The following is a 12,104-nucleotide window of genomic DNA, read 5'->3' on the forward strand; positions in this document are numbered from 1 at the left end:
TCCCTTCCTATACTCGTAATTTTAGCAAGACACGTTTACTGTCAGGAAAAAATGTTACTTCTGTATTGATTTATTATGTAATATTTAGGACAAAATTCTTTGTGGTATATGAACATAGAGAGACAGACTGATTTTCTCTTTGCGTGGGTTTTTTAATAAGGATCCACCAAGGTATGATGTTATGGTCAGTTGTTCACCTTCTAACATTGATGCTAGATTGACATGGTTGAGCCCACTTTCTGGAATACCAATACAAATTCCCCTGCTAAAACAGAAGCCACTCTTTGTCGTCCGTCAACGCCAGAAGGCAAAGAAGGCTGAGGTAAATAGACGCTGAGCAAATTTGACATTGAGCGCGCTCAGTTTACACACGATCACCATGTTTACTTTCCATACTTGACTATTAACGGCTCAGCCCAGAACATTCTGTGCGACAGCATGCTGCTTTGGCCACAGAGACCGCTGTGTAATGAAGGAGCTGAAACACGTGGGACATTTGGGTAACAAAACATGAAAAAGCTGACCTTTGAAAAAGAAGCTATTCTTGAGCCGCTGTGGCTGCGTGCTAATCTGCTCTTCCTGTTTGTCCGTGTGGGTGACAGGAGAACATTCTGGAGCGTATCCATCTTCACGTCGTGTCGGACGCGGAGGCGGACGTCTGCACCTCCAAGTCTTGCATCACCCATCAGAAGTTTGCCATTGCGCTCTACGAGCAGGTGAGGAAGTTGTCTTCCTATCCCAGTCTTTCACATCCCTGACTTCCTTTAAAATTTGCTTGAAGGCTTCTATTCTGTATATGCTTAGTGCAGTTCAAAAGTATTAGATTTTTCGTCAAGTTCAGCAGTCACAAAACTGGAAAATCACTTTGAAGAACACCCAAATTCAGTACCCTCAGTTAATGTCAAACTGGGAGTTCTTGCATTGTAGTTAGATTGCATGGAGGTCTAAGACTGAATGCAAGCCAAAAACAAGAGGCACAAATGACTCCCATACTGAGCTGTTTATAGTCAGCAGTGTTGCAGATTGGTGCCAAGCATCAGCAGCAGGGGGTTGTCAGACATAAAGAATAGCTGTAAGGTTAAATAAATTTCCTCTGCATTTGAGAGTCAGTCAGCACTCAGAGATAAGTGCCGTGAATGGAGCTACCCCTTAGCATTGGGTGAGATCAGAGATTTGCTCAGTAGCTGGTGTCAGCAGTGTGTGACAAAGCCTCAGCATTTGAGTCTCATACAGACTTCTTGAAAGGCGTATTGAAACAGAATGAGTACAGGAATATTTAAAGGCCAATAGCACTAGGTGAGGTCATTTTCATACAACAAGAGCTAAGAAATTGGAAAGGAGACTGGATGTTTTCCACTCTTCCCCACAGTGTTGACCTCAAAGGAAGGCAGGGCTGAGGTCACCCTGCATGTGGGGTTACTGATGCGTAGCTTGTCGCTGCCTTGCTAATGGCAGTGTTTGGTTGCCTGTCTTGCAGTCTGTGTGCCGTAGCTGTGGAGCTTCCTCCGACCCCCTGCCTTTCACACAGTTGGTGCATTACGTCTCCACCACTGCCCTCTGGTAAGTCACGCTCCACACAGCTCAGCAGGGCCTCCCTCTCCTCCGGCCTGAGTCATACAGGGCTCGCCCTCTCTCTTCCTGTCTCCCAGCCAACAGGTGGACCGCGCGCTGGAGAAGAGCGAGAGGCACAGGTCGGACATGTTCGGGGAGCTGCTGCAGGCAGCAAGCACCATCGGGGACCTCAGAAACTGCCCGGTAGGCGGCTATATCACTGCCTGTTCGGGTTGGGTGATTTTAATTGGCTCCCGCTGCCTTCGCAGCGTCACGAAACCGTGTCAGTTTCCTCTTTTGGAAACACGTGTTTCGCTGGAGGTGAGCTCTTGAAAACAGATGGCATGAGTCATATTGTTTGTGTGCATGTGGGGAGAAAGTCGAGGTAGTGGACTTCACTTTCATGGTCCAGATGGATGTGTCCTCGAAAGTATTAACTTTCACTTTTGTCATGTCATTCATTCTTAAGAAAACAGAACTGTAAAAGACATTAAAAAGCATTTGCATTGTTTGCTACTGGCCTGTGGCAGTTCAAAGCACCAGACCCCACTGCAGTACAATGACATCCATGGGGTGGGCTGATGCTCTGTGTAATCTCAGACTGAAACATGGCACAAAGTACTTTTGACATGCATTCTCTCATGGTGAATCCCCTACCAGACTTTGCAGAAAACACAGAAAAGGGGGATTTGCACTGAGTTGCGCAGTTAAATCAATCTAAACCCCGTGTTGAGCTCTCTCCCAGCGCCCAGCTGTGACATTGTGTTTGAGCAGGGCTGGATGGAAAGGCTGCTGTTCTTGTGCAGGGATATAAATAGCCCGTCCGGCTTATCCGCGGCTGTCCTGGCATCTCCGTCGGCAACTGCGGAGCGGCAGCTCACCTTTGGTCGCCCCAGGGGCTTTGCACACAGCACCTGCGAGACAGTTCCAGGACTGCGCGTCACGAAACCCAACACAGAGCATTGTGGGATTGGAAACAGTTCGCATGATTGTGCTTTAGAAAGATGTGATCTAAGCTATAGGTTATTTTTGCTGACTTCAGCACACCTTTGAAGAAGCAACGTTTTGCTGTGTTCTTCCCATGAACGTGTAATATTTCTGTGATGTTGCTTGTGCCGTGGTAATGTTACTTCGGTGTGAATGAAGCATTGAGGGTGTCGGTGTGTGTGTTGGCTATGTGGAAGATGGAAATCTCTCTGTATGTGCACAGTATCACACATCACCTTATTTACTTAACATGCACATGTGACTTGCATATCATGCAGTCATGCAGCTGGATACTTTTCTGAGGCAGTGCAGGTTAAGTACCTTGTTCAATGGTACAACAGCAGTGCCACACCTGGGAATCAAACTGGCAATCTTTGTCTTGCAAGTCCTTTGGGTTACAAAGAAAAATTAAGAGACATTGATATGTATGCAAGCAAACCTTTCTGTTTATGAATACCAGCACGCAATATACTAATATTAGGGCAATATTACACACATAAATTATACTGTGGCTACAAATGATCACAGCTGAAATTTAAGATAAATATCCAAAGAGGGTTTAAACGGCAAAGTGATTCATATTAGCAGTTGTTTGCCTTCATTGTAAACAGCATTGTAAATGGTGTTGTTTATCATAGAGCTGAAATGTACTTTGAGCGGGCCGTGTTTCAGTGGCGTGTCCTGCTTTCCCGCTGACCCGAGCTTTCCCACGCCCCCCCCCCCCCCCCTCTGTACAGAGTAACTGCGGGGAGAGCATCAAGATCCGACGCGTGCTGATGAACTGCCCGGAGATCGTCACCATCGGCTTCGTGTGGGACGCCGAGCAATCCGACCTCACCGAGGACGTCATCCGCTCCCTGGGCCCCCACCTGAATCTCTCCGGGGTGAGAGTGCGCGCACGCCGTCATTTCCTGCAACCTTTCAGCTCGCGGTACCGGACACAGTGCACGCTCTCACACAGAACAGTGCCGTCTCAGAGCGGGTCAGTCACCACAGAGCCAGTCTCCATCCAAATTCCAACTGTGTTACATTACTATGCAATATAGCAAAAGCAATGACACACTTCACCAGTGTTTGAAAACTTAGTATATTTTAACCGTTTGGGGCTTTCTGAAGCATCACTTGGACTGCTCAGTCCTGTTCATGGTTGCTAATTTCAAGAACATTTTTTGGTAGAAAAAACAGCTACAAGTAATATTCAACAGTGGACATCTTAGCTGGTTGGACTTATTTTTAACAGGATATGAAGAAAGTCTGAAGGGGCCTAAAAACACCAGCGGGATTAGAACATGTTTACTGAACAAACAGGAATAATCTTTGCCTCTGAGATTTGACTGGTAGATTACCCGACTGGCCAGATTTAAGCTGCAGTGGCTTTAAATTGCCACAAATAAAAATCTTAGCATTGCGCAAAATGGGTAGGATGGCTGACCCAAGTGTTTTCTATTGTTGTCGTTGATGGTGTTGTGTATTCTTTTGTTCCAGATAAGCTTTTTCACTTATTGGTCTGCGTCAGCTCGCCACTGGGGCGTGGGTGTGTGTTTATTGTAGTTGTCACGCGTTTTCATTTGTGGGATTTATGTTGGGGAAGTGCGTGGGCCAAGCAAAGGGCCGACTGGCCCCGGTGTTCCTGCTGTTCCCTAAACGGCCTGGGGCATGCGGTCATTGGGACCCTCAGGGGTTGACGTGACTTAGCTCCAGACTTCCGTGTCCCAGCAGGAATGTGTGACGAGTGCGTCTCCCTTCCTGTCTGTGACCCCCGTGTCCCGTGTGGGGACTAAACGCACGTCTCCATTGACAGTGGGACACAACTTCCGAAAGGCAGGATAAGGTGACTGCACTGAAGACCCATGTCCCACACATGTGGGGGGGGGGGGCTTGGGTGACTGTTCGAACTCTTATTTTGACTCCAGGGGGTGATGTCACCAAAAGTAACAGACTTAAGCACATACTGACCTAGGATACATGTGCACTGTATTACAATAATGGTAGATTTACATTACATTACATTATTAGCATGTAGCGGACGCTCTTCTCCAGAGCGACTTAAATCAGTTACAGTTTTTATACAATGTTAACCAGTGATACAGCTGGATATTTACTGAGGCAATTGTTGGGAAAGTACCTTGCCCAAGGGTACAGCAGCTGTCTGTAATGGTGAAGCAGTGTTATTCTATTGCTGGTAAGGGTTCTCCGGTATTAGGAGATTACTGTACATTGTGGGGTTAAATACTACCATTAACAGTGATGTTACCATTTCTGGATGGTGTGGCTCAGTGAACGTGACCGCTGCCATTGGCGGGCTTTTGGAAGACATTAGCTGTGTGAATTACGGATTTGGGTGAGGACACTGCGCTGTATCCGGCGAGCCCTTAATCTGGTCACCTGTGTCCCCACAGCTCTTTTACCGGGTCACGGATGAAAGCGCCAAGCGGAGCGAGCTGGACCTGGTTGGCATGATCTGTTTCTCCAGCCGACACTACTGCACTTTTGCCTACCACACCAAGTCGGCCAAGTGGGTCCTGTTCGACGATGCCACCGTCAAAGAGGTGGGTGTCAGACCAGCGGCAGCCAGGTTCTTATTGATGAGCTACCAATCAAGGTGTGTTTTCTTTTTTTCATAAGCAGGTCTGTGGTGGTTAACTGGGATTACCATTATCATTCTTATTAATACTACTATTATTACTACCACTATTACTTATAAAGTGTTAAGCAGGTCCCTTTGTTCAGAGTGACTTATATAGCATCATATTTTCTTTAGATAGTGGCCATTTATGCATCTGAATATTTACGGCAGCAATTAATTTCCTGGCTCAAGGGTATGACAGAACTGCCCCATCTGGGAATCGACACAGAAATGCAGTGGTGCTTTGCATAGGTCAGCCGTATATTCAAACTAAGTGGCATTTCCTATAAGTGAAAAAGGCCACCTGCTTCATTGCCTGGACTGGTAAGCCTGTAGTTCAGCAAACTCCCACACATATTATAACCTTAAAACTTGTCTTTTTTTGATCTTGAAATGGTTTGACTGTATGCTTAATTGAAAAAAAAATGTCCCAAAGCAGGCTAGTTTGTTCAGTATATCCAAACAAATATTCAAGTTTAATTTTAGATGTATTTTATTGGTCCAAGGACTAAAACTTTATTTCAACCTCATACTGATGCATAAGCTTAACTTGATGATTGAAAGATGAAGTAATGTAATTGTTTTATAAGTGACCTAGATACCCTTTAAATGAACCCTTGAAAAGCACGGTTCATTACCCAGAGATCTTAATACAGTAACATAAAAAAGGAGCAATCCAATCAGGTATTTATTACTACCCTGTTAAACAGGCAAGAAGAGGCAAGCTGAAAGCTGAAGGTGCAGCACTTTTATCTTAATTAAGAGGTGGCACTCATCAGTGGTGAGAGAATGACTGGGAGACCACAGAAATAAACACGAAACATCCTCGCAACATTATCACAACCTTAAATAATCGCTGGTGCTCCACCCAAAAGCTGTGTCTGGTGGTACAGGTCTTTAGCAGGCTCACTGTAGCTGGAGTAAAGCATTCACTTTTGCTGTGTTTTTTATTATATATAGCTGTAGTCATTTTAACAATACTAATATAAATAGCATTTTAAATGTTCGTTTTTCTCTCAGACATATGTCAACAGAAGCAAACTGTGTGGTTATGTGTTGTGAAAAGTCATAAGAGCCACTCAGTGAAAATAGTTATGGTTTGCTAATAATGCACCCTGTGACTGATCCAGGATCAGCTTACACATCCTTGATCCAAATCACAACCATATGTGAAAAACAACTGATAGTGATCCGGGGTCAGCACTTGTAGGCGTAGTCTCTTTACATCACTCCCTTCCCATGTTTTCCCTGTGCTGAAACACCTTATGGCATGCTAGACCTTGGTGTGTTGCATAGCGACCATTCCAGACACTGGAAATGACTGATGTGGTTTTTCTTGGTACTCCTTAAAATGAAATGCATTCCCTTGAGAGAGAAAACAAAATGGGGTAAGTGTTTAGCTGGACATACCAAGCATTTTATAATTCAGCCTTGAAAGGGCCTTTGGATGCAGGCCAGAGTTATCTCTTAAGCCCTTAAGCCCTCATTGTGGGAGTCTGGAACTGACATGCCCCCAATGTTACGGGACGTCCCGGTCCTTAGCCGGACTGAGAAGTTAGCACAGAACAAGCCTTCAGATAAGCCCCCAGATGAAGGGAGACGCGATGCCAACTTTGGGGAAGGGAGCTTTGGGACGAGGTACCATAGACATCTGTGGACATGAGGGGGCAACAATGTTTCTGGCAGGCATTGTGATCTGCTGTTGTATACAACTCAAGAGGATACATGTTAAACAAAAATATGAAAGAAAACAAATAATTTAATAATTTCCCCAATGAACTCACAATCACTTAGCTTCAATGTGTTCATTTTAAATGGTTCATACATTGCTGTCCAGACAATTTAAACATATTTATTTAGCTACAGATGTGTTACAATGTCAGTTAGCATGCTCATATTAAGTAAATGAAGAAGTGAATATATAATGATCATGAGCAGTAGACACTGCCACTCCAGGTTCATTTCCTTTTTAACTCGATAGGAATAGTGACCAGTTTTGCAGCACAGACATGCACAACGACAGTGATGCTAAGGCACACTGATACGTGAAGACAAAGCTCTGAGCCTTGGACAGCGTGTGCTGTAGTTTTCAGAAATATCAACTTAAGTTTGCTCCCTAATTCAGGAACCTCTCTCTATGTCTTTTCATATATACAAACGCTATCAGCCTCTCACTCTTGTCTGCATTGCTTCATTCACACTCAAGGGGCTTTTGTTTGGCTCTGGTTTTCTGATCCAGTTTCAACTGGAAGGAAATGCTGCTTTTGCTGTTTGTTCTACATAATACTGCTGTGTTTACCAAAACCACTCCATATCCTTTCTGCTCTTTTCTTTTCATACTTGTGCCCTGGTGTATCTTTTATGGCCTGTCCATGTATGCACTTGTCAGCTCTTCCAATTGTCTCACCTTCTGCTTTTAAACTCAAGTTGCTGGTCATAGTCATCGTGTAAGCCACAGTCAAATGTAAGCCAGTTTCCAAACACTTGTTGGTTTAAGTTCCTCAGCCATTAGCTGCTGGTCCCATCTGGACAGACTCACCGGCAAAGATTGTTGTAGCTGACAGTGCGCAAACATCTCACAAACAGTGGAGTCCTGTCGGGCACGGTTTAGGGTAATGGGTCGTGCCGATGACGGCACGTTCCGGAACCTCTGCTTATTTGGCCCCTTGCGCTCACCAGCCCTGGAATGATTGCTCTGATATCATGTCACGTCACACAGAGTAATCACTCACTTAGGGCTTAAGGGCTTAAGGGACAGCTTTGAAATCCAGCCATTGACTTAGCATGTTTTGGGATGTCCAACTGAACACTTTCCTTGGGGGTTATTTTCTAATATTTACTGATATTTCCTTGCAATAAAAAATCCAAATTAACCAGATGTTCCAAATACATATGCGTGGTAAATGATAAGAAGATTGTAATATACCAAAAATAGGCATAGGTACTCTTTTAAGGAAAATCCATTTGGCTCAAGTAAACTTTTGTGACATTTTAAAACACATAAGCCAAAGCATTGTGCTGCAATATGTCTTGTTTATTTATCTATAAATTCTTTCAAAGTTACTTAATAAATTTTGAAGCAGATGTCAGATAATACAATACCTTAGCCTTCTATGGGGCAATGCCAAACAAAGACAGATGTAGGAATGGAAATTTTCCCTCTGGTCTTTTTTCTTCCTTTTTTATGGCAGCATGTTCCTGTTGTCACGAACTCCTCTTCTGACTCCTTCTCATGTCTCCTCTGTTATTGTAGATAAATGGAAAAAATTTGACCTCTGAATATATTTCTTCTGTAGTGGATTACCTCCAAATGGAAAAGCACGGCCTCTAAATGTATCTCTGCTGTTGGTGTAGATTATCTCCAAATGGAAAAAGTTGCCCTCTGAATGTATCTCTGCTGTTGGCGTAGATTGTCTGCAAATGGAAAAACATGGCCTCTGAATGTATTTATGTTGCTGTTGTAGATCGGCTCCAAATGGAAAGATGTGGCCTCTAAATGTATCCGGGGTCACTTCCAGCCTCTGCTCCTGTTTTACACAAACCCTGACGGAGGCGCGGTCTCCACCGAGGACGCGCCCAGACAGACCACCATGTGGCCCCATTACAAGAGCCCGGTGAATGGTGAGGTCACAGGTGAGACGCTTCCCGTTGGATGTTCCTCATATGCAAATGCAGGAAGATAAATCAAGATGTACATTGTTATCTTAAGCCTTTTTCAGTCACTTTTAGTAACTTAGTACTCTATATAATTAATAAATGAAATGTAAATGTCATGATTTGAATAATACTGTGCGGCCAAGCTCATAGTCTATTCATTAATTTAATTTATTTGCTTAGCAGTTACCTTTTTACAGGGCTACTTACATAGAGTCCATATATAAAGTGGAACATTTGCCAAAGCACTGCAAGTTAAGCGTCCTCCTCAAAGGTGTAACAGAGAGTCCCAGGAGTCACACCTATAGCCTACTAGGTCCCAGAAACTGTTCCACACTACCTGTCTTAAGCTTTTTTTGTGCTGTAGCCAAGCACAAAATCCTCTTTTGAAGGGGTTGCATCACAAGAGCAAGTGTTGTCATTCAGCATCACAGAACGGTAATTCCATTGTAAAGGGCAGAGACAGGACCTCTTTTAGTACATATTCTAGGGAAATTCTAAAGGCGATTCACTCAGTTGATTGTGCAGTATATATCAGTATTTTTTTAATGAAGGCTGTTGTGAATGAGTTTGAGAAATGTATACTGAAAAATGAATGTAATCAATTGAACGCAAGCCAAGAAATGCCTTCATCTTAATATCTTTGTTTCATTCCCTGATACTGCCTTACAGCTCCCAGATATGCCATGTATATTTCCACAAGCTATCTTGGTTCTGTCTTCATTTTTTCACATTTTTTTGCTTAGCAGTCACCCTTTCTCCAGACAGCTTGCATAGCTAACATTTTTTGTAGAGTTAACAAATTATCCATTTATACTACTGGAAACTGACTGAAGGAATGCATGATTGCAGATTCCTTGCTTAAGGATCTAACAACAGAGGGTCGCTAGGGATTGAAACTCGGAACCCTCTGGTTAGGGGTCCAGTTCCCTAACCAGTCTGGCATACAGCCACATATGGGTCTCACTGAGGTATTTTCAGACTGACGGAGGGGAATTCTCATTTCGTTTTGCCACAAATCGCTATCTTAATGTGTTCTGCTCTGTTTTCACACATCAATCACTTTCTGCTGTGTTACCATGGATTGAGCTTGTGGGGGGTTGTTTATTGTTTTTCCTCTGGACCGCTACTTCCCAGTTGTCTCCTGGTTCATTAACTAAAATCACAGCCAGATTTACGTGATCTCAACAGGGAGTTCTTTATATAAAGTGTTTTTTACACTGGCTTGGCAGCCAGAGGGTACGCTGAAAGGAACAATGCCAACCGTTTGGAAGTAATGTCTGTTTTATATGCCAGTGTTTCACTGGAGTTAAAACTGCCCCACTGTCCTCACTTACACTCTGGGGAGACCCTTTCTCGCATGGACTGTTGTGCTGTGTGAGGCCTTGCTTTTTGTAAATGTGGCATAGAGGGTAATGAGCAGGGCTTGAGACCCAACAGTTACCTGTTCCATTCCCAGGTGGGGCACTACCTTTGTGCCTTTGAGCAAAGAACTTAACCTAAAGTGCCTTGGTTGAATATACAGCTGTAAAAATGCCAGCTCTTTAAGTTGCTCTGGGCAAGGGTGTCCACTAAGGAAAGATGTAATGTAAATTCAAAGCAAATGGTACTCTTGGGGCAAAACTGGGTCTGCTTTGGGTGAATTTATGTGCAATGTTTGTCCACATACTCATTCACTGCTCATTTTATGACTCCATACATGGGCTGGGACTGATTTTTATGTAACTCTGCTGAGGGGCAAAGGTAAAGTGAGGCATTTATATATTTCATTTTTGAATCGGAATATGGGTTGTTTAAAACTCTGAGGCCTAAACCTGAGTGAAAAATGGAATTAGTGCGATTTATTTTGGGTCGCCCACGCGTACAAATCCACGCTATCTTTGGCAAGCCCTGCGGTTGTTGATGACAACAGATAAACGTTTCCCCGGTGGATTAGAGTACCGGATTCATCTGTGCTTTCATCTCTTGTAATAATCTTCCTTAAAATCTGGCAGCCCACCAGCTCCTCGTCTGCCGGCCTGTTCCGTTTGACTGCGGTCCACGGCTTGTTCATACTCTGTGAAAAAAAACCCTCTCGAAGCGTATCACCCACCTTATGACGACTGTAAAAAGCGAACATACCGTTTGTGGATATTTCAGTAATGTATTTGCTCATTACAGCTGACAAGCGGGCTGGCCAGGTGTTTGTAAAAAGTCATTCACGTGCCTGGGGAGAGTAAATCATTCAATTTGACACATTACAATATTTCCTGGTCTCTCCTCAGCTCCTTATGTTGTCATCAACTCCGCCAGTTGTAGTCCAACAGGCTAAAGGACACATATCAGTGGTTTACCTTAAACTATCATTTAACAAGAGCACCTGATTGGATTATTTTGAAGTCAATGTTATCAGCAAGAATATCAGTAAGAATAAAAAACTCAAGGAAAAGAGTTTAGTAGGACAAAAACTGTGGCCCTGAAAGGACAGCTTTATAAACGCTTGGTGCATCCAGTGACGTGAAATGAATGAACAAAACAAACGAAAGCTGGTTTTTGTTCACACGTAGAACCGCCCTGGCAGGGTGCACTTCAGACACATCAAATACGCAAGTCTCTGTTCTGGTGGAAGCGGATGCTCCCTGCCCACCGCGGCAGCACCTGCAGTGAAACCCGCCCCGGCGTTTCAAGCCTTTGTTTGTCTCTCCTCTTTGTACGGCATTGCGGCGCAGCGCCTGATGTTCCGCTGTCCGGTTCAAAGAAGCTGGACGCGTCCAGAGAGGGCCCGCTGTCGAGTGGCCTGCTGTCCGGCCACGAGGGCTTCAAACAGAAGCTGCAGGGCTCCCCGGTCCCGGGGTTCGGGCGCGTGAGCGGGCAGACCGGCGCTGGACGAGGGCCAGGTAGAGCCAGGGGATTCCTGGGGGCCTGAGTACCGTCACAGACGACAGCACCAGTTTATTTTTTATATTCTGTCTGTGCGAGCCAGCGGCAGAAGCATTTTTAAAGTCATACTTTTTAAAAAATGCTGTTAAAATGCTCTGTTTTGGAAAATGTTACCTGTGGCCCAGGGCCTTGTAAACAAACATTGCCCTTCTCACAGGGTTTAATTTTATTTTGACAAACACTAAAATGTTTGGAAATGAAGCAGTAATATGTAAATTTGAGTAGAAATGTTCCTGGCTTGGCAATTATGCCCACAATCAGTGCCATGCACGTTATACATGCACAATTACATTTACATAATTACACCTGTATTGACGTAAAACAGGAAATTGTTGCAGCAGGGGACAGCATTGTACTGTAGAAATTC

General features: G+C 44.2%; 1 protein-coding gene across 2 annotated transcripts in view; it reads left to right on the forward strand.

Moving 5' to 3' along the window:
* LOC118769571 (inactive ubiquitin carboxyl-terminal hydrolase 53-like) overlaps positions 1-12,104 on the forward strand; it is a 45,330-nt gene that overhangs the window by 14,091 nt on the left and 19,135 nt on the right. For both annotated transcript variants that reach the window (XM_036516716.1, XM_036516717.1), the window contains exons 5-11: positions 603-716; positions 1,478-1,560; positions 1,650-1,755; positions 3,276-3,422; positions 4,938-5,087; positions 8,629-8,797; positions 11,527-11,694. In XM_036516716.1, coding sequence (XP_036372609.1) covers positions 603-716; positions 1,478-1,560; positions 1,650-1,755; positions 3,276-3,422; positions 4,938-5,087; positions 8,629-8,797; positions 11,527-11,694 — 937 coding nt within the window. The remainder of the gene's footprint in view (positions 1-602; positions 717-1,477; positions 1,561-1,649; positions 1,756-3,275; positions 3,423-4,937; positions 5,088-8,628; positions 8,798-11,526; positions 11,695-12,104) is intronic.

Source organism: Megalops cyprinoides, chromosome 22 (assembly GCF_013368585.1).
Source record: "Megalops cyprinoides isolate fMegCyp1 chromosome 22, fMegCyp1.pri, whole genome shotgun sequence".
Taxonomy (NCBI): Eukaryota; Metazoa; Chordata; class Actinopteri; order Elopiformes; family Megalopidae; genus Megalops; species Megalops cyprinoides.